A 27,344-nucleotide genomic window follows, 5' to 3' on the forward strand; every position below is an offset into this window, starting at 1 on the left:
GATCACCGATACACTATTACACTGAAAAAGGACCTATATACTTCTCTTATACAGGGGCCCTTTACTGTCTGCATCATAATATGAATTATTAGCACCTACTGGAATGTTCATTCTGTATCTACGGAAAACCTTCAGAGATAGAGATAACCCCTATATAATAAGATAGAGGGCTCCTATTGATGTGGCTAAAGTCTGGTTATGCCATCCAGCGATAGGGGTTATCTCTATCTGAAGGTTTTCCATAGCTTCATGTGCCATGCCATATTAGGATCATTGGTACACAATAGCGTAGTTTGCATACCCGATCTGGTATATTGTCTATATTCAGGCACGTTAGGCAGATAGCGTGCCTCTTACTGTAGCTGTAAGTGTATTTAGGTGGGAGAGTCGGTGTAATCATATCTACTTCATTCAATATCTAACACATTCGATATCAATCTCTTCAGACACTGCGTAATAAGGAATATAACAAGGAGTTCTAGGATACTCCAGAATTGTTATTCTAATGCGTAATGCAAATATTTGCAAAAACTGACATCTCGGAAGAGCTTAGTAATTAAAAATCAATAATTAGAAGTGCAGTCATAGAAAAAACAAAGAAAAACTCCTAAGATTCAATTTTAATATAATTCGATTAAAAGGGAAGGGAACCTTCCAAAACCAATCAAAAATCCTAACAAAAATGCAAATGTGTCAATGTTAAAACAACCACAAGGGAGGGGGAGGGAAGCTAACCCTCACTATGCCCTGGATCCACCCCTACCTTGCCGCGGAGGTCGACGCCCTATGAGCCTGGGCAATTGGCGCCCCCGCTCCACGTCGTCTCTCCCTCCTGGCCCTACAATGGCCCTAGGAGCTGTGAGGTGATAGTACTGTGAAGGATTCACACATTCAAATGAACCAAATATCAAGAATAAGAGATAATCTCAATAACCAATGTCCAATATAATTAATTGAAAACAATTATGGGCACAATAACCCAGAGCCCACTCAATAAACTCCTGCGGTCCCTAGACGAAACCACCCGACGCGTTTCCCCTCATAGGGCTGAGGTTCTTCAGGAGTGGAAGGAATATTAGTTCATAGAACAAAAAGGTTAATTAATATTGGTGGTCCCACAGAAACAGCGATAGAAGCAAAATAATGCTAGAGTCTGTACTAACAATAAATCGGTGGGGCTGTACTTCATAGTTAAATACGCTTCTAACCATATAATACGGCTACCCTAGCTGTCACCAAATGGCAAGGATTAAGCACACATGCAGATGCATAAACTTAAAAAGACAGACTCCAAACATAGAAGACCTGGAACAAACCAAGGCTCTGTTATCTCGGAAGAGTTGACAGTTACTGTTTAAAGAGAATCTGTAAGCAGGTTTTTGCTACCTCATCTGAGAGCAGCATGATTTAGGCAAAGAGATCCTAAATCCAACAGTGTATCACTTACATTACTGGATGCAGCTATTCTGCTACAATTTGAATTTTTAGATTTAGTCATGTAGCAGAGTCCAGAGAGCTGTCCCCACCCACACCAGGCTCTCTATAGAGATTGTACATTAAGAGTGAGGTGTCAATCACAGCAGGGGGAGTGTTGGACTGCCAAACACGTGAGTTTCTAGCCCTGTAATGATAAGTGTCCTACTGCTTAACTTAGCAAATAAGCAAAAGATCGGACTGTGACAAAACAGGCATGCTTGAACTTTCTGTGTTAAACCTTGCAGAATGCTGGCTTCAGCTTACATAGCAAAAACCTGCTGACAGATTCAAGACCAGGGCTCCACAAAAACAAAGTGGGGGAGAATGACAGTACATGTGTAAATGTGATGTCACGCATTTCCAATGTTCTATTTTTGCAAGTCAGAAGTGCTTTCTCTCCCCATAGGTTCCAAATTTGCAATGCCCATTCCGCATTCCATTTTTTTGGTGTGATCTTGCAAGTAATTTAAACTGTGAAACATGGCAAGTGATACATCATTGTGGGAAGAGTGCCTAACTGAGAATCGCACACTAGGATTTCTTCATTTCCTAAACCGGACCATTTTTTCAACTAAGTATTGGAAAATGGGGGTTTCAGCATGTGTCTTGCGTTTTGTCAGTGTGCTGTTCCTTATGAAGGAAATATTCACTTTGCAGCTGTAAAATATGAACATCCAGCATTCTGTAATATATCCTAAATTATGCAGTGCAAACAAAGCCATGTTTACTCCGTCTACCATATGTAGTATTTATGAAGTAGAACATTTATATATATATATCAGACAATAGACATGGTTTGCATAAAGAGTCATCTTTTTTACATAATCTGTACCACTCTCTAGGTCAACCAGAAAGTCAAAAGCAAAAGTGACTAAATATAAACTTTACTGCTATTTTTGTTGTCTATTTATCCATTCTAATGTACTAAAAATCCAGAAAATTCCTAGCTTCACCACTGACCACAGATCTCACAGGATGGGATCCCGTCCCACTGAGTGTATGACTACAACACAGCCATATGTACGAGTTAAATCTTATTGAGGGCGTGGAGGCATTTTAGGGCACTGGTCGTCTTCTAACTAAAGGGAACCTGTCACCAGATTTTTCCTTATTAAACTAAAAGTGTCACCTTCTGCAGCTCCTGGGCTGCATTCTATGAAGGTGCACTTTGGCCCTGACTCCCCTTCCAGACCTCAAAAATAACTTAAGGCCCTGTGCGCACTGAAAAACGTAATTTTCTTAAGAAAATTCCGCAGTCACTGAAAGATTACCGCACCCGCGGAAAAAATATGCAAAAAAACGCACCGAAATCCGCATGCGTTTTGCCGCGTTTTGTTGCGGTTTTCGTGCGGTTTTGGTGCGGTTTTTCCGCAGGTTGGTACATGTGTTTTAATGCATTCAATGCAATAAAGCACATTGAGAAAAAAAAAAAAAGTAATTTCCTTCTGAGATGGATGGATAGATAGATAAATAGATAGATAGATAGAGGACAGATCACTGCAGGTCTACCGTGCGGTAATGTGTTGCTCACATTACCGACCGTGGGAAATGACCTGTAATTACCTCTCTGCAGTCTGTCTCGCTACGAGGCTGCATTCAGTAGTGTGTCAGACGCGGCTGGATCAGTCTGCAAGCATCGTGGGACCTCCGTTGATTACGCCAGAGCTGTGTGTTTTGAGGGGGGGTTAATAAAGGGGTGAAAGAGGGGCTTTTTGTTATTTTATTTAAAATAAAGGATTTTCGGTGTGTGTTTTTTCACTTTACTTATGGGTTAATCATGAAAGCTGTCTCATAGACGCTGCCATGATTAAACCAGGATTTAAATGTCAGCGATCCACTGCCATTTAACTCGTTATTACCTGCATTGCCAGCGCATCACGCAATCTGGAAGAGTCGGGGACACTCTGGGACTGCCGCATAATGAATGCGACAGTCCCGGGGCAGCTGCGGGCTGATATTCTCGGCTGCAGGAGGGGGGGGGGCATTAACCCTGGCCCTCGCCCTACCCAGCCTGAGAATACCGGGCCACCGCTGTGTGCATACCTCGGCTGGAAGGTAAAAATACGGCGGAGCCCACGTTTTTTTATTTTTATATGTTCGTTTGATTTCTATGTGTATTCTATATGTCTGTGTCTGTGTGTGAGTGCGATATGTGTGTGTTCTATGTCTGTGTGATGTGTGTGTGTGTGTTTACTCTCTGCTCCGCTTCCTCTTCCTGTCATAATGACATCACTTCCTTGCAAAATGCAGGCCGTGATGAACATTATGTCCCAAAAACGCGAAATACCGCAGGGAATAACACAGGAAAACGCAATGAACCGCACAGAATTTGCTGCCTGCGTTATTCCCTGCGGGATCTTACGATTACATTGCAGTCAATGGAGTGAAATCCCGCAGCGACGTGCGGAAAAAAAGTGACATGCAATTGTTTTTGCTGCGGGAATCCCGCAGCAAAACATGCAGCTGTCAAAATCCGCATAGTGCACACAGCATTTTTTTCCCATAGGATTTGCTGGTGAATCACTGCAGAGATGTTATGAACATAACATGCAGCGAAACATGCAGCAAAACCACAGGAAATCCGCGGCAAAAACCGGCAAGTGCGCACAGGGCCTTATAAAACCTGGCCGTTAGGTATGCTAATTACCTGTGTTGGCCAGATGGGCGGGCTCATTTTCTGATGTTGTCCCCCCTCCTGCCGCTGATCGCCATCCTCCTTTCTTGATTGATGTGATGACGCCTCCGTCATCATCCTCGTCGCATAATCAAATCTCGCGCCTGTGCAGTTATGTCGGCTCACGCAGGCGCAGTTCGCTCTGCCATATCGCGGGCAGAGCAGAAAACATAGCTGCCCTCGCTAGCATTGGTGAGTTAAATGCGCAGGCGCGAGATTATGGACGGTGTTGTGCATGACCTCACCAGCGCCATCCTCGTACCCGCTCATAATCTCGCGCCTGCGCATTTAACTCACCGGCGCGAGCGAGGGCAGCTATGTTTTCTGCTCTGCCCGCGATATGGCAGAGCGAACTGCACCTGCACGAGCCGACCTAACTGCACAGGCGCGAGATTTGAAAATGCAACGAGGAGGATGACGGAGGCGTCATCCCGTCAATCAAGAAAGGAGGACGGCGATCAGTGGCAGGAGGGGGGACAGGAGCATAAAATAAGCCCACCCATCTGACTACATCAGGTAATTAGCATACCTAGCGGCCAGGTTTTATAAAGTTATTTTTGGGGTCTGGAAGGGGAGTCAGGGCCAAGGTGCACCTTCATAGAATACAGCCCAGGAGCTGCAGAAGGTGATACTTTTAGTTTAATAGGTAAAAATCTGGTGACAGGTTCCCTTAAGGCCTCTTTCACATGTATGTGCCTCTGGTACGGGTTTGGCAGTTTTCTCACGTGCCAGAAGCATGTACACACGTAGACCTATGGATTCTTATGGTTTTGGACACACGTAAGTATTTGCGCACGAAGCGTGTGTCGGTTCCATACTTACGTGTGTCCGTGTGTTTCTCACGCCGACATGTCAGTTTTTCTCCGGCATTACGGGTGTCACACGTGATGCAACGTGTCACATGTAATGCTAACGGACCACACGGATGTGTTTCGTGTGACACGCACCGGAGAAAAGAGATGTGTCTGTGAGAAAAAAAACCTTTACTCACCTTCTCCCTGCTGTCTCTGCTGTCACTTGCTGCTGACTGCCGCTCATTATGCTCATTGAATATTCACTTCACTGCGGCCGGAAGCAGCAGCAGCGGGGAGTCGACAGGACCGGAGACCGAAGATCAGCACCACGGACAGCGACGCCAGGGACAGGTGAGTAGAAAGTTCCTGTTCTCTGTGTGTTAACACGGATAACACACGGAGAACACACGTGTGCCATACACACGGATACACACGGCACATCGAGTGCAAAACGCAAGTCTGACACGTCTGTGAAAAACGTGCGTGTTTTTCAGGGACGTGCGAAAGAGGCCTAAAGCTGCTTTTGTAATAATTAGTAAGAAAGGTAGAAGTAACAGCCATGATCATTTCCATTGTAGATAGCAGTGAATGATCTACTTTGGGACTCTTTCGCGTTGAAAAAAAAAAAATCTGTAACTTACTGAATTTGGCCCAATCCAAAAGTTTTCTTGTTGGATATATCTGACATTTTCGTAAACTCCTTTATTTCTTAGAACCTGTAAATTAAAATAGAGAAAATCATAATTAAAGCATCTTTTACATATTTGTAATATACATAGTCTTAGAAAGGAAAAAACAAAAACATGAACCTAAGTATAAGTTGCAGTATACATGCCCTGATAGGAGAATGTTCACACTGTGGCTATTTAATAGACAAGACCTAAGGTAGAAACAAAATGGGCACATGCATTGCATGTAAATAGTAATAGTATGCATAAATAACATACGGTACTTATACACTGGTTTTGAAGAAAATAGGTGTAAAACCATCCCACCGAGACAAGGTGTACCCCAATCAGGGCAGTCCCTAATCAAATATTAAATCCTCACTTTGCGTCAAACGACATCAATGTAGATGGGGCAGAAAAGGATCTCGGCCCAACTGTACAGGCACCCCGCCATAGGAAGCCACATAAATAAATGTAAAGCTCAAGCAGAGGAGGACCATGCCCCTACTTGTACATACATAAAAAAAAAAAACATGAGGGGGAGCATAAGTTAGTATGAAAGCCCAGATAGAAGCATGTTCACACTGTGTCCAGTTTCTCTATAGTATTTAAAAGGCGATCACCTAACCGTAATTGTGTGATATGCATGTTCCCGACCAGAACTACTAGTTGGTGAGGCCTCACACAGTACATGTGTATGGAGTGGGTGCGTCCACCTAGTGAGTGCGACCATGTTCAATACATTTGTATTGAGTGAAGCTGCGCCCACTAGTCAGGTTCTGGTCGGGAACATGCATATCGCACAATTATGGTCACGTAACTGTCATTCCCTGCTCAGAAATTGGCAAATCCTCACACAGTGTGTGCACTGGGAGGATGCATAAGTCTACAGTCCCATAGAGTGATTCATAGAGTACCTGCAGACTTATTATCATTTTAGACCGGACCACGCCTTTAAATTGGAACTGTACTTTCCACAACTTCCATTAATACAACAGTACAAAGAAATAAAAGAAACTTTGTGATATATGTTAGTTAAGGGGTTCAATGTGCAGGCACCGTGCAGGTTCAGAACGCTATTAACCTGCAGATTAACCCCATATCTGCAGGTTAATAGCATGTTACCAGGTGACAGGTTCCCTTTAAGAATCCAGCATGTCCAATCTTTTTGTTCTCTAAAGATAAACCGCTGTCAGAATGGCTGTAACTCTCCCATAGATAACACAGGGGGCACGGCAAGCATTTTTGTGTATGGGAGAGTCGGCCAACATAGCTGCTTGCCAAGCAATCGGGTGAACCATCATTTGGCAGGTATCTAATGTTTACAGGGGACTTACTCCCCCCCCCTTCTATCTAGTTATCCACTCTGAGAAACACAATTTTGAGCTGTTTATTCAGACAAGATGGACTGCAAACTCATTGCTGTGTCATGCTATATTTGTCTGTCATGGATTTTTAATATGGATCCACATAAAGGCTGAGAACTTTTAAACCTTATGGAAGAGCACTTTTTTTGGGGGGGGGATTACTACCTGGTGTACCAGGACTGCACACTGGTGGAGGTAAGATGGGAACTATCCCACATTAAACCATTGTGGTGTAATTTCACATTCCAATATACTGTATGTAGAGAGGATGATGGTTACGACTAAGAAAGACTCTCTTCCGAAACGCGTCAACCCGTCCCCATGTCTGTATGTGTAATGGATTGTAATTAGCACTAATAAACGGGATTTTTATGATGGATATTTTCCCTGAATGAAGACGTTTTTTGTTGCTGGATTCCACCCCCTTTTCTGAAAGTTCTACAGCGTTTGTTTTCCGTGCACCGTCTGGCTTCTTCCATGGATGGATATTTATACTGAGTGGTGAGCTTCTTTTACTTTAAGTGTATTGCCCGCAGAGCCTGGCGCAGAGTAACCATGCAGATCCTTTATGCAGAGTACTCCAAGAGAGCCTTTTTTAATAAGTACCCCTATAGAGCATAGTGCACAGTGCCCCCACAAAGCCTGTTTTATGAGTATGTAGACAGAGGAGTAACTTAATACTGTGCCTCTCTCAACCAGCGGCCTACGTTAGTCAGAGCACAATGGCGGTGCCACACATGATCCAATGGTTCTACAAGCGAGATCAAGTGGTGTGCCAGCCAATCACTTCAATGCCAATACTCAGCATGGATGTGATGCCACGGAAGTACCCACAGCAAAAAACCTTGATGATTGGCTGTGCTTTATTCAGTATCTGATCAGCATTCAAACTCCAAACTCAACCACAGACTTCCATTGCAGGTACGTGTTCGGATTTGATCGGTATGAACACCGAACTTTACAGTTTACAGGTTTGCTCATCCCTAACAGTGGCCCTTGAGGCACAGCCGAAAAAAGGACACATGGTACTGTGCATAATTTTAAATATTATATAAAGAAATGTAAATGTTGTCTCTCCCTACCAACCTATGTAAAGGTTTCTAATCCTCCAATTCTATATTCTGACTAATCTTATTTCCCTTTATATCTTCTCTCCTAGCTCCAAAATATGTCTGGATTGCCCATAGCAACCAATCACAGTGCAGCTATCATTTTACTTGAGCTGTTTAAAAAATGGAAGCTGAGTTCCAATTGCTTGTTGTGGACAACATAGACAGTTTCTCTTTCAGACAGCAAAATTACCCAGTTAGAATTTGTTATATACGAATGGATAGAAGGAGTTCACTAACAAATATTGAAGTATGTATTCATGCTTTAATTAAAAAAAGCACATTGGTGGATTAGCGGTCTGTAACTTTGCACTTGTGTCAAGGCTCTGTTTGGGCATTTGATCTGTGACCTGTTGATACATGGTTGGTTTCTGTCTGCTGGGCTATATTGGCTTTTCTTTCATGTCCAAATGCTGATGGTTCCAACTGTCTTTGTTCTCCCTTTTTGGTCTGATCCTTTCCAGGTGTTTCTCATTTTACCATTTTGGTCGGCCCTATCACATTCTGGCTTGGGTTTTATATGTTCACCTTTCCTGCACTTCCTTGCTGGTTATACCTCTAGAACAGTGATGGCGAACCTATGGCACGCATGCCAGCCGGGGCACGCAGAGCCCTTTCTGCCGGCACGTGAGCTGTCGCCTCATCCTGCAGCATTGAACTGCTGGCACGGTGGCGCCGGCAGATCAAAGTTGTGTTGAAGCGGAGGGACATTTCTCCTTGCTCTGACACTCCTCCTCTCCTAGACCACAGGTCTATTGCCTAGGAGACGGAGGAGCGTCAGTAAGTGGCGCCGGCGTAATGACGTCATCTGGCCGCTCGGGGAACCGAGGACCCAGCGGCGCGCAGTGGGTGCTGGAAGGTGAGTTGTGTTTTTTTGGGTTTTTTTTTAACTTGTGTGCGGCTATGCCAAGGTGGGATGTGGGGGCCAGTGCCAGAATGGGGGAAATATGCATGCCAGGATGGAGGAAACAAATATGACAGCATGGGAAAACTTGCATGCCAGGATGGGGAAACATGCATGCCAGGATGGGGGAAACATGCATGCCAGGATGGAGGAACATGTCAGGATGGGAAATATTTACCAGGATGGTGGACCATGTTGGGATAGGGAACATTTACCAGGAAGAGGAACATGCCAGGAAGGGGGACATTTACCAGGATGGGGGAACATGCCAGGAATGGGGTACACTTACCAGGATGAGGAATATTTACGAGGGAGGAGAATATGCTGGGATGGGGGAACATTTACCAGGATGGGGCCATGATGGGGACAAATATATCGGAATGTAGGAAATATATATCAGGATGGGGGACATGTTTACCAGGAAGTGGCCCAGGAAGGGGGACATAACTACACAATGAAGGGGGAGGGGAGCAACTCGTACATCTTTATGGGATTTCAAGATGTTCAGACTTTGAAATGTAGATGTGGATTACAGGGTAACATCTGACTGCATTCCATGCTAAAATCTGTCTAATTTGCTGCAATTTTTTCCACAAAAATCAATCCTACTGCTGTGTCTGGAAAGGGCATTGGGAGTGGCTGAGCTTCAATGTGTGGTAAGCATGCATGAGCATGATGCCCGCTGCTGAGGAGAAGACTGGAAAGGTAAGACTAAAATCAATTATTTACATAATAGGATTGGTTGGCACTTCGGAAAAAAATTGGGTTTAGGGCTACAGTTAGGGCACTCGGCCTGTAAAAGGTTCGCCATGACTGCTCTAGAAGGACTTGTGTTTAGGGATTCCAACCTTTAAGCTTAGGTGTTTTGCTTATTGAGTAAACACCAGTTTTACTTGATCTGGTTATTCATAGCTATCTTTAGCTTTCCCTCTGTACCTTATATAAAGGTGTTTTAATTTTCTCATTCTGGACTTTTGTATCTTCCTGCACACCTTCCTCCATCCCCTCTAGATCTTCATGAAGTATGAGAAACCCCTCAACGGCCTTTAAGAGATACAGGTTTGAGGTAATGTTTTGAGTTGTGCGGCTAGGGTGCAAAATGGTTTCCCAAACTTGACTTGAGAGAGGCATAAAACTTTATACACGTTTGTCAGGGTGCCAAATGGAAGACCACATTCAATATACCTGAAGTTCATAGCTCATATTGAAAATTAATTAGGGTATGGAAGGAGGTCAAAAGTGGTCTTTTAATAGCTAGTGAACTGGAAAAAAAAGGTGGCAACTGAAGACATAGGAAGGCTCCTGTTAAGGTGGAGGAATTATATGTGGGTATCCTCAAAAAATGTACGCTTAAAGGAAACGTCTATTGAGTTTGCACCTAAATTTGTAGTGTTTACGTTCATAACCACTTGCTCTGCCTTGTATATTACACAGCCAAGAGGTCCATTCTGAGAGGTGGGTAGCTGGTTCACCTTTGAGAGCAGGAAGAGTACTGTACCTTTGTCTGCTCTATTCAGTAAGGATAAGGTAACCACGCCTGCACTATTTCTCTGCAAAGTAAGTAAAGGATGCCCACCAGGGGCTAAATGAGCGCTGTCGCAGGGTTCGCAACCGCCACCGGGCCCGAGGGTGCAGGGAGCCCGTTGGCACCAGATCCTGCTTCAGCTGGATGTGTGTCCGAGGCTGCACATCCAGCTGAAATGCATCACAGTGCAGAGACCTGTTGGGTCCCTGCACTGCGATACACACTGCCAGCCAAATAGAAGTTGGCAGCTTTCATCTGTGTCCCAGTGACTGAGGGCAGCGCATGGCAATGACATCATGTGTTGCAATAACACCGACACTGAAGAAAGCTGCTGGCCACTGTGCGCTGGCTACACAGGAGGACGCTGCATGACGTAAGAGCCAGGGACGGTGAGTACAATATTGTTGTTTTTTGCATTAGACCAAATGGAGACATATTTACCAGGATGGGGACATATATACCAGGAGGGGGACAGTGGATACCAGGAAGGGAAAAGTATACACCAGGAGGGGGACAGTATATACCAAGAGAGAACCAGTAGGGGTAAAGTATACACTAGGAGGGCCCCAGGAGGGGGACAGTATATACCAGGATGGGGACATATATACCAGGATGGTGACATATATACCAGGATGGGGTTACATATACACCATGATGTGGGCTAAAATGGGGAACATATATACTAGGATAAGGGACATACATGTCATGATGGGGAACATACCAGGATGGGGGGCATATATACAAGGATGGGGGACATATTTACAAAGAAGGAGCCCAGGATAGCGGACATTAGAACAGGGTGAAGGACATTACTACATAATGGGGTTGGGGAGCAAGTTGTATGTCTTTATAGGATTTAGAATGATAAAGGTATACATACATATACATACATCTGACCAACATAAGGAGAATATATCTTTGTACCGTGTTAGCCAGTAGAGATAAAAAAAATTTTTTTGTTTAAAAGAACTGAAGTCCTCAGTGGTTGATACCTTTTAACGGCTAACTGAAAAGATGGTAATAATTGCAAGCTTTCGAGACTACTCAGGTCTCTTCATCAGGCATGGTATAACACAAAATCTGAAGAGTCACATATTTATACACAACAGGACATAGAATGGGGCAGTAAAAAAAACAAAAACAAAAACAAAAAACAAACAACCAAGTTATATAAAACAGAACTATCACTATGGCAGGGGGGCAAACTGTTGTGGCCATAAATTTTGCTGCAGTTCAGTGTGAAAGTTTTATTGTCCTCTGATCAGGGTCTAGTCCAGGCTGTGACACGCTCGGATGGTCAAGCGATGGCCGAGCGTGTCACAGCCTGGACCAGACCTTGATCAGAGGACAATAAAACTTTCACACTGAACTGCAGCAAAATTTATGGCCACAACAGTTTGCCCCCCTGCCATAGTGATAGTTCTGTTTTATATAACTTGGTTGTTTTTTTTTTGTTTTTTTTTTTTACTGCACTATTCTATGTCCTGTTGTGTATAAATATGTGACTCTTCAGATTTTGTGTTATACCATGCCTGATGAAGAGACCTGAGTAGTCTCGAAAGCTTGTAATTATTACCATCTTTTCAGTTAGCCATTAAAAGGTATCAACCACTGAGGACTTCAGTTCTTTTAAACAAAAACATTTTTTTTTATCAACATAAGGAGGGGAGTCCAGGTCCAAATTTTGCACTAGAGCCCATCGAACTCTAGTTACACCACTGATGCCCACTATTAAAAATACATGGTATCTACTGACTGAGCATGTGTGCCCTGCCATGAAAGAACTACAGGATGTATCCATGGGAAACAAGGTAGACCAAAAGCCTCTGACGTGTGGATTTTAAGCATCTGATATATGTTTGATATTGTGGGAATAATGTAAAATGTTCCTTCAAAATTGGATTCATTAGAAACATATTAACAGCAAGAACCAAATATTTTCATCTAGTAGGATCCAAGAATAAAAATGTTATCCACATGTGCCAAAATCAACAGTATTAAACCTGGATAATATGTAAAATGAACATAAACAGCAATCTAATCTTACAACTTGTTGGCAGACCTAAAGAGAAACATGACAATTTTCCATATAAAATCTGCTTAGTATCCCTAGCTAAGTTTATTGTAATATATACTAAGCAATAAAAAATAGCAAACAAATTAGATAGTGCAGTGACAAGATACCAAGCAACAAAAAAACCATTGTGCAGACTGAATAAAAGGGATTTAGGCCTAAAACACACTTCCGCATAAAAAACGTACGTGTCTCACGTTCCTTTTTTCGGGTCCATGTTCCGTTTTTTATGGGCGTTTCTCCGGTACGTATGACCTCCCTCTGATGACGTATGCTCGCCGTGTGTACATATGTAACGTCTGTGTTGGCATTAAATACGTACGTGTGTTGTCCGTGTGACTTCCGTTTTTTAAGATCCGCTTTCATACCCAAATTACGTTGTTAATACTTCATCATGCGATTCTGGTGGGTTTAATTGGTCAATTACCGTCCCTCATCTGTTTATTAGGTTAAACATCATTTAAATTAATTGTTTCTGGGGTCTTCCACTCATTAGGCTATGTGCGCACGTGTGCGTATTACATGCAGTTACGCTGCGATCTGCAGCGCAGCGTAACTGCATGCGTCCTGCGTCCCCTGCACAGTCTATGGAGATTGTGCAGGAGCCGTGCGCACATGGCATATTAGAACACAGCGATTCGGCTGCTGCCCGAATCGCTGCGTTCTAAGAAGTGACATGTCACTTCTTCCGTGCGGTTTGCATGCTGTCTATAGGGAGAGGCAGCATGCAGAGCGCACGTTCTCTGCCGGCACCATGCGCTTCAGAACGGAGCTTTTCAGCTGCGCTCTGAAGCGCACCTTTTAGGTGCGGTGCAGAGCGCACACGTGCGCACATAGCCTTATACAGACTCCAAAATGTCTCTCTCCAATGAAACAACCATGTATTTGCTATGGTTGATATCTAGGAGATTTGGTGTTAGGCGACATATGCTTGATTATAAACCACCTGTTGAAAAAAGGATGTGGCTCCACCCCCTTGTCAAGCTAAGGAAAACGCATGGACATTTTAACATTCTTTATGGTGAAATGCGCATATTTCCGCCAAAATTTCAAGCATACTGCCATATCACCATAACGTCCTTTGACAACATCCTTGGCCTTGTGCATCACCAATTGAAACATCAGGACTTTTGACAATTTGACAATTGACCTGATAGATTGGAAACAAGTGTTGCTGATGTTTCGATTAAAAACGCACACGGACGGTACGTGCTGCACACGGACATGCTACGTGTGCCGTCCGTGCAGGCACGGACCCATTGACTTTAGCGGGTGTGTGCCTGCATGTTGACGGCCAAAAACGGACATGTCGACCGTGTGGAAAAATGCACACACGTACTAACCACACAGACACACGTTCCATGTGATTTTACGTGTGTGTGCCATCTACCATAGGGTAACATTGGTTATCATGTCTCCGTGCCGCCGGTACGTGCAAAAACGTACCAAACACGTACCGGGGGCACGGATGTGTGTCGCAGGCCTTAAACTGTCTATGTTGCAGTATATAACATAACATAATTGTAGGAATGCTTCCTGGCTCACATAAAGCAGAGGGTTAGCCTTCAGCAGGATGACACCACCAAGAAGCACATCTTAATGTGGTAATTATAGCTGTCATTTCATGTGTAAGCTACAAACCTATCCCTGAAGTACCAGTACATATAAATATCCTTATTTCCTTCCTTCCTTCCCTCAAAGGTGAATTCATCATTACATTATATTGTTCCACAAGGGTCTATTTACGCTAAGTGATATTTACTTAAGATTATCAATACTAGACAACATTGAATAGATATGTACACCTTAGGGGAGCACGTATGAGGGGCCAAAATCATTTCTACAACTGGAATTCATTAAAACTGTTGTAGGTTTTGGATTTTACACGTTCTTTATATCCCCACACATTGCTGGTTTCTGAATAAGGTAAGAGGGGTGGTCCACCATCAGATAACCCCCTCTGAAAGCCTCCAGTGTGCCAAATGAAATAAGATAAAAACACACTTAAAGGGAACCTGTCACCAGTTTTTTGCACTATAAGATGCAGCCACAACCAGTGGGCTGTTATATACAGTATTCTAACATGCTGTATATAAGAGCCCAGGCTGCTGTGTAGAACATAAAAAACACTTTATGATACTCACCTAAACCAGTCGCTGTGGTGGATATGGGTCAAATGGGTGTCTCTGTCCTCTGGTGCCGGCACCTCCTCTTTCAGCCATCTTTGTCCTCCATCTTCTGAAGCCGCGGTGCATGATGCGTCCAATGTCATACACACTCTCCGGCATTCATGTTCTGCCCAGGCGCACTTTGATCTGCACTGAGCAGATCAAAGTATTGTACTGCGCCTGCGCGGGACCGGCGAGTGTGTATGACGTAGCTGCGTCATGCACACAGGCTTCAGAAGGAGAACAAAGATGGCCGAAAGAGGAGGCGACGGCACCGGAGGGCGAAGACGCCGATTTGAGCCACATCCACCGCAGTGACCAGCCTATGTGAGTATTATAAAGTGTTTTTTTTATGTTCTACACAGCGGTCTGGGCTCTTATATACAGCATGTTAGAATACTGTATATAAGAGCCCACTGGTGGTGGCCGCCGCTTATAGTCACCAAATCTGGTGACAGGTTCCCTTTAACTCCTGGACTAGTGGCATCTCTCCTCTTGTCTCTTCTCCTCAGTAATCTTGAGACGTGACTTTGTCTTTATCACCTTAGCGCTGCAGCCCATCGCTGGTGGGCTACTTCATTCACATGACATACACAATGTGATGAGATTGCATAGTGCTCGAAGGAAGGTTGTGGAGCTGGTCCAGGAGGCAAGTATGCTTTTTATAGTATTACAATCAGCCCTTCAGGGACATTCAAAAAGTATTGTCAAATAATGGGCAATCTCTTAAATTGAGAATCCTTCAGTGGTCCGAACAAGCTGACTGATGAATCCTTAAAGGGAATCTGTCACTAGGATTTTGTCTCCGGCGAAAAACCGCATGGCGCCGGATCCTTCGTGGGATTCCGTCATATGCCGGTTGATGACGGATCCGGCGCCCATAGGCTTTCATTGTAACTCACGGCGCCGGATCCGTCATCAACCGGCATATGACGGAATCCCACGAAGGATCCGTTTTTTTGAACTGCGCATGCTCAGTAGCACAACGGATCCATCAAAAAAACAGAAGGAACACATGGAAAAAACTGATGCAACGGATCCTTTTTTACGCTGGATCCGTTGCATCAGTATTTTTGCCGGATTGTGCCGGACGGCAAAAAACGGATGTGTGAAAGCAGCCTTTTTCAGCCATTATTTCCCTCTTTTAGCTGTAGGTAGAGCAGTGATCAACCTCCAGCTGTTACCCTTTTGAAAGCTGCTGTCAATATCTAACAGCAGAATTTAATGTGCTTTGGTGGGGGGGAGAGGGTAGCACATTATTGCTCAAGCCCATCTGAGCGCCCCTAAAGTGATTGGAGGGCACCCATGGGTTGCCATGACAACCGGAGGTCTACTGAAGGCCCCCATGTGTGTAACAACAGTTCTGCTGTGAAATCCAGTGTTTTCACTATACATAGCAGTGCTGATGTACTGCTATGTATAGTAAAAGCATATCATATGATAAGAAGTTCAAGTCCCCTAAGGCAGAGGTCCCCAACTCCAGTCCTCAAGGCCCACCAACAGTGCAGGTTTTTGGGATTTCCTTAGTATTGCACAGGTGTTAATGTAATTACCTGCCCAGGTGCTGGTTCCAACAGCAGTGCAATGCTAAGGAAATCCTGAAAACATGCACTGTTGGTGGGCCTTGAGGACTGGAGTTGGGGAACCCTGCCCTAAGGGAACTAACAAATATAGTAAAAAGTGAAACAAATCTTTTAAAAATGTGAAAAAATAAATGGATAAATAAAAAATCAAAACACCCCCATTTTGTGCTACTAAGGCTGCTTTCACACATCCGGTTTTTGCTGAGCGGCACAATACGGCACTTTGCAGAAAAAACGCGACCGTTTTTTTTTTTGCCGCCGGTTGCGTTTTTTCCCGCATAGACTTGCATTAGCGCCGTATTGTGCCGCATGGCCTTGCGTTGCGTCCGGTTTTTACCGGATGTGGCATATTTAGCCCATGCGGCGGCCGGATGGAACGTTGCCCGGCACGTTTTTTTGTGCGGCAAAAAAAAGAATCGCGCCGGATTTGGCGCGATGTGGCGCAATTTACAATGCAAGCCTATGGACGCCGGATGCGGCGTCCTGCGCCAAAAACCGCATCGGGCCGCCGGATGATGTTTTTTGCACTGCGTATGCTCAGTATCAAGCTGCATCCGTCAAAAAACGGACGGGCCGCATGGAAAAACTTATGCAACGGATCAGTTTTTTTCGCCGCATCTGTTGCAAAGGTTTTTGAGCCGGATTGAGCCGCACTGAAAAAACCAGATGTGTGAAAGCAGCCTAAAAATAAAGCAATTAGAAAAAAAGATACAAATGTTTAGAATCTTTGCATTCTTAAAAGTCCTATCTATCAAAATAAAAAATCAATAAATCTGATTAATAACCTACATAATCAGAAAAAAAATATCAAAAAGTCATAATTACTGTTTTTTGGTAGCCACAACATTGCAATCAAAGGCAATCAAAACATCGTACCTACCCCAAAATGGTATCAATAAAATTGTCAGCTCAGGATGCAAAAATGAATCCAGGACACAGCCCCAGATCCAAAAATTTGAAAATATTACATTTTTTGCTAGAAAAATGGTGACATAAGCAAGATTTTTGTTTAATAGATTTCTGAACTATTTTTATTTTACCATTTAAATTAAAAAAAAAAAAACAACAAACAATATATAGTATTGTATATGGTATAGTATATAGCTTAGTATATACGGAATTGTTGGGACCTTAAGAATCATATTGCTGGTCAGTTTTACCAGATCGTGAACATGGTAAATTAAAAAAAAAAAAAAAAGACAATTTCGAAATGTAACTTTTTTTTTATTTCAAAGTATTTGTATTTTTTTTCTGCTTTCCATTGCATAATATGATATAATGAATGGTGCAATTTAAAAGTACAACTTGTGCAGCAAAAAACAAGCTGTCATACAGTTATGTGGATGGAAAAAAAAAAAAAGTTATGGCCTTTGGAAGACGGAAGGAAGAAACGGAAAAAAAAAGGAAAATAGTCCTGTAATGAAGTAATATAGTGAGATTGTATTTGTGATTATTTGTAACACTTCTTTTTCTTAGTAATCATTGTGACAATTCAGTTCATTGCAAAATATTCACTTAGGGGTGCTTCACACACAGCGAGCTCGCTGCCGAGATCGCTGCTGAGTCACGCTTTTTGTGACGCAGCAGTGACCTCATTAGCGATCTCGCTGTGTGTGACACTGAGCAGCGATCTGGCCCCTGCTGCGAGATCGCTGCTCGTTACACACAGCCCTGGTTCGTTTTCTTCAAAGCCGCTCTCCTGCTGTGACACACAGATCGCTGTGTGTGACAGCAAGAGAGCGACAAATGAAGCGAGCAGGGAGCAGGAGCCGGCGTCTGACAGCTGAGGTAAGCTGTATCCAAGATAAACATCGGGTAACCAAGGTGGTTACCCGATATTTACCTTAGTTACCAGCATCTGCAGCTCTCACGCTGCCTGTGCTGCCGGCTCCGGCTCTCTGCACATGTAGCTGCTGTACACATCGGGTTAATTAACCCGATGTGTATAGCAGCTAGGAGAGCAAGGAGCCAGCGCTAAGCAGTGTGCGCGGCTCCCTGCTCTCTGCACATGTAGCTGCATTACACATCGGGTTAATTAACCCGATGTGTACTGTAGCTATGGTAGGAGAGCAAGGAGCCAGCGCTCAGTGTGCGCGGCTCCCTGCTCCCTGCACACACAGCTGTGCGCTGGTAACTAATGTAAACATCGGGTAACCATACCCGATGTTTACCTTAGTTACCAGTCTCCGCAGCTTCCAGACGGCAGCTCCGTGCAAGCGCAGCGTCGCTTGCACGTCGCTGCTGGCTGGGGGCTGTTCACTGGTCGCTGGTGAGATCTGCCTGTTTGACAGCTCACCAGCGACCATGTAGCGATGCAGCAGCGATCCTGACCAGGTCAGATCGCTGGTCGGATCGCTGCTGCATCGCTAAGTGTGAAGGTACCCTTACTGTTCCATGTAACTGTAAATAAATAAACTCTGCATTGTGTAATGTGTCTTTATCTGCAGAGGTTGGGGTAGGCAAAGTCTGTGATCTGTGGAAGTTCTCTTAATGATTATGTGTTTGTATCAGTAGCATAAACAATGTAACATCTTACTGACGTATCAGCTATCTCAGGTATGCAGTGTTACTCAACAAGACAAGAAACATGGGTAAACTAATATCCACCAGTGCATTCCATTACATTCAATGGCACAAAAGCGCAAGTGCATACAATTACAGTCAGCGGCATAGTGGAAAATCAAGCCTTCTGAAATAAAGGACCGGAGAGGTAGAATTACTTACTGATTCTACTGTTTCATGCTGGGAAAATCCAACCGGTGCAATGCCATAGATGCATACAGTCAAGATGGTTATCAGTAGATGCACAACTGTAATCCAATAAGTGAAGAACGGCCTAAAGGGACAGAAATCTTACTCATTATCAGAATTCTATGTCACCGAACGGTGTAATGAAAAAAAATCTAATTAAAATGTAACTCTGAAATGCTAATCTGTCTAGATACAAACTACAGGGTGGGCCAGAAGTATAGATACGTCCTGGGTGGGCCATAAGTATCGATACACCCTGATAAACCCATGGCGTCACCCGGCCTCAAATGTTTTGCCCCTCCCATGTACTAATATGCCACAAACGGTAAGGTGATATCAGCAACCACTTCCATTTTATCAGGGTGTATCCATACTTATGGCCCATCCTATACATGTGAGCCCAACAATAAGTATAATAAGCTGATTCCTTGAGTAGGATAGTTCTATATAACTATATAGTTATCCCTTTTTTCTAATATTCCTACAGAGCTAATGCAATGCAAAGTATATATTATTGAGTGCCACTGGAGATGCTTTTGTAGCTCTACATATCAGCTCTATCGGCACATGTAATTTACTATTTACTAACATTTTTTTTTTGCAGACTCTAAAAAATATTCATAATAAATGACTGAAACGTGTCATAATAAATGACCGAAATGTCAATTACTTGTAATCACTTGTTCACACGTTGAGTTGTATTAAAGCACCTATTACCACGCATCTTCTTGTTTGAGTGCCGGATTTCTTCAGTAATTATATTAAGGATTTGTACCCTATCCAGGCACCAGTGTGCAGCACAGTGCCATACTGTCTTGATTATATTCTAAAAAATATTCTATATTGTCTGGGCTTTAAAGTAGTTTATGTTTAAGCAGCCAATTCAGACCAGTGGGGTACAATCGACTAAAGGTCCTGATACACGGAAAATGAAATCAGCTGAACCGAGAGATTGTGTGAACCATATGGCCATCTGATGTTTAGTGGCATCCTCATGGAAATGTGTCTAGCATTAGCTTACCTCCTCTTTCCAATAAACCCAATGGGTAATTCATGTGCATGTGGAGTCAGGAGTCATAGCTGTCAATTAAATAGGCATCCAAGATCAAAAAAATATCTGGCCCTAAGATCACTGCTTTCCCTTACATATATATGTCCAGTTCAGAGAACCTTTGAGTTTAGAAACTTTAAAAATGACTAATACTAAATACATGATGCAAAATTTAGAAGGGGAGCCTAAAATCTTCTGTATCAATAAGATATAATGTAGCACTTCTGGGTAATAGGTACTTTGGTAGGTACCAAACCCATAATATCAAATGTAAACAAATCCGAGCACTACCAATGGCGTGAAAATGGTTTTTATTTAACAGTGCAGTGAATCCAATTATGGGTGAAATCGTTTCGATCTTCACTAAGACCTTCATCAATTCATGCCCTATCGAAGAAACTGGGCGAAACGTGCGTGGAGGTGGAGGGACATGCTACCTGGAGCTCATAGTTCATTGTTCATAAGGTAATACTAATTAATATACAAACTTTTGTGGTGCCCAGAATGGGTGTAGTATTAGGATTTTGCAAAAGGAGACCTACTGTATATGTTAACTACTGGGGTATAGCAATATTTATGCACTAGTGCACTTTATATTCAGGTAAGCATGGTAGATGATTGACTATGCAATTTGATCATTATACAAGGAACCCATATTCTTGTTATTGAGCTTCTTATGTAGAGCATAAATGCCCTCATTATTGGACTGTACATATAGTGACCTAACTTTACCTAATGTGCATTAGACTTATTAATATGGTGGATGTTGTATGCACTAGTGCACTTTGCATCTAGCTATCATTAGCTGGTGCTTATGTGCTGATGCACTTTATATGTAGTTGTACCTGATAGAGATCCATGCATTTTCTTTCTGATGAAATGTGGTCACAATTATGCTTTTGGTATTATTGAACTATATATTTATTCTAAATGAATTGAGCTATTTATGCAACCAGGTATAGGCTGTGTCCTTTTTGGGAGTTAGTGTCCCTTGTTTTTGTACATATTTTTCTATATGTGTTTAATAAAGATTTAATTTTAATACTTTTAATGATTTATTATTTTTTTTTGCATCAATCACTTTTTGACCCATTGGTATATTTAAAACCTTGGGGTGAGTGCTCGAATTTGTTTACATGTAATCTCTTCTGAATGGCAGCCTTTTTACTGCAGAAATTACTTGTTTCACATTTGTTTTGTATTCTCTTCAATGTTTTATTTAGCCACAAGAAACTACCTGTTTGTGTATTTGTTTATATAAGCATTTTTTAATAGGCTTCAATGCACACCCGGACACACAAGATCTAAATGTAATCACTTAAAAACAGATTAATGTGCATCACTGAGCAAAGTAACCTTGGAATTCCTTAAAGTATCTACCCCTTTTCCAACCCTGGTTATTCAATTGAATTTGTCTGTACAAAAGACTATAACATTAGCCCATTTTAGCAGAGCAAATATTTGCAAACCCCAGTGTGCAAATGTCTGTACAATACATAGAGAAAATTCATAAAGCAAACAGGTTTACAGTGCAATGATTTCAATATAAACATAACCTCCATACAAAAATTGCAGCACACTGTTTACCTTTTCCGGGACAACCAACTATGTATACATTCATGACAAAAATCTAAGTACACCCTCTTTACACATTATGGCTTTGTATCAAAATAAGAATGACTGCATGTGGCTTTTTAATTATTATTTAGATAAATGATAAAAAAAAAAAAATATCGGCGTACGGTGCCCCCAATTTTGATACCCATGAGAAAGCTGACAGCTGGGTGCTGGTATTCTCAGGCTAGGGAGGACCCATGGTTATTGGGCCCCCCAAGCCTAAAAATAGCAGCCTGCAGCCACCCAGGATTGTCCCTCTTATTTTGACACAAAGCCAAGATAAGCGCATGGCTGCTTGCTGCGACCTGTAGTCATATACTTTATCTGTGATGGGTATCATAATATAGGGGGACTCTATGCAAATTTCTTTATTTCTTTATTTTTACACTATAGACACACATACAGCACCTTAATAATAAGAAGACAAGGTGCACGTATGCCAGATAGATTAACAATTCAATTTAAATGGGTGCTACAACTATGGGGAGGACACAAATAGAAGAAAATAGAAGTCTTTAAATTTGCCTAAGTGTTATATCCCATGATAAATAAATAACAAGTAATGAGCGCAATAGTGCACATAAAGTTTTATTCAACACAATATACATGGGGTATATAATATATTGGAAAAAGTTTTGACAGGTTCAGACAGAGAAAAGCGACAAAAATCCCCATATGGGGCCACATGCAAGGTGATTCCTATGAGATCTCCCTGATGTACACAGTGCTAGGTATTAGGTCCAATTCCTATGTATAAACAGATACCAGCCATTACTAATACACAATACTGAACAGAGTCAGATAGTCACATGCTGGAGCGCAAAAAAGTCATAGAAAATACCATCAGCACCATGAAATCAGACAGGGAGCTTACCAATGAAAAGCAAATGTCATGTGGACACACATGGGGACAGTCCCAACACGTGTTTCGTGTGACTTCCTCAGGGGACCGTGGACAACAGAGGGTAAGTGGGTTTATATACCTGCCGAAATCGCATGTAATTTGTAACACCTGTCGCAAATCAAGGGTCTCGGGGATGAATAACGCTGGTCCGGGCGGCTACTCCGGTGTCACCTGGGTAGGGAAAACCCCTAATGACGTCCGTTTTCCCAGAAGACACTGAGAGGAGAGCCGCTCCAACCGCGCATGCGCAGTCCCCGCACCCGGAAGTGCGATCACAAATGCCATGCCAAGTACTGGCAGGGATAAGGGCAAGTCACACCGCTACAGGAGGAGGCATAGGAGCAAGATGAAAAACAAATATACATAATGGAAGTAGGTCCAGAAAGGATCACACAATCTTTTGACACAATTGTTCAATAACAAATCAAGTACAATGCTTTTTCTTGATAACATCCGCTTAGATTTACATGACAATAATATATTAATAGTCAACATTGTGCAGGATCAGCTAGGCAGAATAGCGTGTTCAAATAGATTTTTTCTCTCCTCTCCTTTATCCTCCTCCATTTTGTTGCCTTTTTTCTGAGCAGCGGGACAGATCCAAACTTAACATGAGAACATCCGGCAAGGACATAAAAAATGGGGGACACAGGACAAGTGACTGTGAAAAAAACAAAAAAGACCACTTAAAAAAATTTTTTTAAAAACATATATGAATATACGTGATTAAAAGACTCGAGAGCCAATCATTACAGGAAACAGCAACCAAACAATACCAACATACATCCCAGTAGGGAGAATTGGGGAAATCCAACCGCAGAAGGGATATACTGGGATTACAAGAAAGACGTAAAGGTCTGTCTCTCGTTCAACCCATTGGGTGTCACAGTGTCCTCGGCACTGTGACACCCAATGGGTTGAACGAGAGACAGACCTTTACGTCTTTCTTGTAATCCCAGTATATCCCTTCTGCGGTTGGATTTCCCCAATTCTCCCTACTGGGATGTATGTTGGTATTGTTTGGTTGCTGTTTCCTGTAATGATTGGCTCTCGAGTCTTTTAATCACGTATATTCATATATGTTTTTAAAAAAAATTTTTTAAGTGGTCTTTTTTGTTTTTTTCACAGTCACTTGTCCTGTGTCCCCCATTTTTTATGTCCTTGCCGGATGTTCTCATGTTAAGTTTGGATCTGTCCCGCTGCTCAGAAAAAAGGCAACAAAATGGAGGAGGATAAAGGAGAGGAGAGAAAAAATCTATTTGAACACGCTATTCTGCCTAGCTGATCCTGCACAATGTTGACTATTAATATATTATTGTCATGTAAATCTAAGCGGATGTTATCAAGAAAAAGCATTGTACTTGATTTGTTATTGAACAATTGTGTCAAAAGATTGTGTGATCCTTTCTGGACCTACTTCCATTATGTATATTTGTTTTTCATCTTGCTCCTATGCCTCCTCCTGTAGCGGTGTGACTTGCCCTTATCCCTGCCAGTACTTGGCATGGCATTTGTGATCGCACTTCCGGGTGCGGGGACTGCGCATGCGCGGTTGGAGCGGCTCTCCTCTCAGTGTCTTCTGGGAAAACGGACGTCATTAGGGGTTTTCCCTACCCAGGTGACACCGGAGTAGCCGCCCGGACCAGCGTTATTCATCCCCGAGACCCTTGATTTGCGACAGGTGTTACAAATTACATGCGATTTCGGCAGGTATATAAACCCACTTACCCTCTGTTGTCCACGGTCCCCTGAGGAAGTCACACGAAACACGTGTTGGGACTGTCCCCATGTGTGTCCACATGACATTTGCTTTTCATTGGTAAGCTCCCTGTCTGATTTCATGGTGCTGATGGTATTTTCTATGACTTTTTTGCGCTCCAGCATGTGACTATCTGACTCTGTTCAGTATTGTGTATTAGTAATGGCTGGTATCTGTTTATACATAGGAATTGGACCTAATACCTAGCACTGTGTACATCAGGGAGATCTCATAGGAATCACCTTGCATGTGGCCCCATATGGGGATTTTTGTCGCTTTTCTCTGTCTGAACCTGTCAAAACTTTTTCCAATATATTATATACCCCATGTATATTGTGTTGAATAAAACTTTATGTGCACTATTGCGCTCATTACTTGTTATTTATTTATCATGGGATATAACACTTAGGCAAATTTAAAGACTTCTATTTTCTTCTATTTGTGCATTTCCTTGAAGTTGTTGCCTTTATTCCTAATGAAGTCCATTTGTACTGCTCTGGTTGTTCTAACTATGGGGAGGAGTAACCAAGAAAAAAGGGGAGAGGAGAGAAAGGGCCTCCATAGAAACAAGTGCACTCCAATATATAAACAAGGTATATACATTTTATTATGTCCGGAACATACAAAACACAGCTAGACGATTAAAATAATTTAAGAACAAAACAGCTATCTGTCCCCTGTAGTACATTTAATAATTTCAAATAATATTATATTTATCAGCCAGTAATCTATGTGATACACTGTTGGATTCAGAATCTCATTGCGTACATTATATTGTTGTCAGATGAGGTAGCAAAAACCTGCTGACAAATTCCTTTTAATTGTTCAATAACAAATGTGATCACCTCAATAAGAGCAGAAGTATTGGCAGCTGCTGGTCTGAGACATTTAGGCAAGTGTTACCATAATGCCGTGGAAGAAAGACAACAGCAATGATCTTAGAGAAACAATTGTTACGGACCATAAATCAGAGAAAGGTGACAAGGCTATTCAAAAACAATTTGGAGTCTAGCATTCTACAGTGAGATATATTATTCACAAGTAGAGAACATTCAGAAGACTTAATCTTTCCTGGCAAATTCAACCCAATATTATTCCTATGCAATGTCCAGGAAGATTAAAAAAAAAAAAAAAAACCAAGAGCTACAGCTTCTGCTTCTAAAGGCCACAGCATATCAGGACAAACACCTCAAACTAGCTGTCACCGTCGTCCTCGTGCTCTCCTCCCTCCGCTCCCCTGTGTTTGTCCCACCCGTCTGCATGAAGCTTTATTAACAATCCAAGTCACACCGCAGAGTGCTGCCGTTCCTTTTTCTTTGGTCAAACTAGCTATCAAGCACCATGGTGGAGTGGTGATAATCTAGGCATGTTTTGTAGCCATTGGACCTGGATGACATGGTGAAAAAATGCAATTCTGCCATTGTTTTGGGGGGTTTTGTTTTAAAACTGAGTTTATTTTGTGTTAAAAAAATGACCAGAAAACATGACTGTCAAAGCCAGTACGATTACAGCGATACCACACTTGCTTCTTTATTTGTTTTGAATTGAAGTGATGAAAAAAAATTCAGAAGCATGTAATAAAAATAACCTTTTTTTTCCATGGCAACTTGACATTTTCATGTTTTACCATCTTAAGGTACATGGGGCATTTTCAACGCTTTTTATTGTGTTATTTTAGGGAGGTCTGAAGACCAAAAAAATGCAATTTTGGTGTTTCAAATTTTTTTCTGTTTAGGGCAATTACAATACTGGTTAATTTGTTTTGCAATTTAATAGACCAGACTTTTATGGATATTATGACACTAAGTATGTTTTATTTTCTTTCAATATCCGTAGTACTAATGGGGAAAGGGTGGGTGATTCAAGTATATGTATATACACACAGTACAGACCAAACGTTTGGACACACCTTCTCATTCAAAGAGTTTTCTTTATTTTCATGTCTCTGAAAATTGTAGATTCACATTGAAGGCATCAAAACTATGAATTAAAACATGTGGTATGAAATACTTAAAAAAATGTGAAACAATTGAAAATATGTCTTATATTCTAGGTTCTTCAAAGTAGCCACCTTTTGCTTTGATTACTGCCTTGCACACTCTTGGCATTCTCTTGATGAGGTTCAAGAGGTAGTCACCGGAAATGGTTCTCACTTCACAGGTGTGCCCTGTCAGGTTTAATAAGTGGGATTTCTTGCCTTATAAATTGGTTGGGACCATCAGTTGTGTTGTGCAGAAGTCTGGTGGATACACAGCTGATAGTTCTACTGAATAGACTGTTAGAATTTGTATTATGGCAAGAAAAAAGCAGCTAGGTAAAGAAAAACGAGTGGCCATCATTACTTTAAAAAATGATGGTCAGTCAGTCCAAAAAATTGGGAAAACTCTGAAAGTGTCCCCAAATGCAGTGACAAAAACCATCAAACGCTACAAAGAAACTGGCTCACATGAGGACCGCCCCAGGAAAGGAAGACCAAGAATCACCTCTGCTGCAGAGGATAAGTTTATCCGAGTCACCAGCCTCAGAAATCGCAGGTTAACAGCAGCTCAGATTAGAGACCCGGTCAATGCCACACAGAGTTCTAGCAGCAGACACATCTCTAGAACAACTGTTAGGCTGGGGCCACACGGGCACTACTGCGATCCACTTGCATGACACTCGGCTCGTGCTGGCAGTACAGCAGAGCCGAGTGTCAAGCGTGTGTCCTTGCAACTAAGGTCCGTTCGTGCAAGCAGACCTCAGCTGCAGGGGGCGGGCCGGCACTCAGGAAGGGAGGGAGGGATTTCTCTCCCTCTCTCCTGCATAGTCGGCTATTGCCATTCTCGCACTGCACTAGCGGTAAACCGGTGTACCGCGAGTGCAGTGCGATTTTTCTCTCGCCCCATTCACTTGAATGGGTGCGAGAGAAAGAGTCTCAGCT

General features: G+C 42.5%; 1 protein-coding gene across 2 annotated transcripts in view; it reads right to left on the minus strand.

Moving 5' to 3' along the window:
- RHBDF1 (rhomboid 5 homolog 1) overlaps nt 1-27,344 on the minus strand; it is a 213,735-nt gene that overhangs the window by 39,980 nt on the left and 146,411 nt on the right. For both annotated transcript variants that reach the window (XM_075319074.1, XM_075319073.1), the window contains 2 exons: nt 19,067-19,178; nt 5,586-5,660 (listed from right to left, as the gene is read on the minus strand). In XM_075319074.1, coding sequence (XP_075175189.1) covers nt 5,586-5,660; nt 19,067-19,178 — 187 coding nt within the window. The remainder of the gene's footprint in view (nt 1-5,585; nt 5,661-19,066; nt 19,179-27,344) is intronic.

This window comes from Anomaloglossus baeobatrachus, chromosome 7, assembly GCF_048569485.1.
Source record: "Anomaloglossus baeobatrachus isolate aAnoBae1 chromosome 7, aAnoBae1.hap1, whole genome shotgun sequence".
In the NCBI taxonomy this organism is placed as follows: Eukaryota; Metazoa; Chordata; class Amphibia; order Anura; family Aromobatidae; genus Anomaloglossus; species Anomaloglossus baeobatrachus.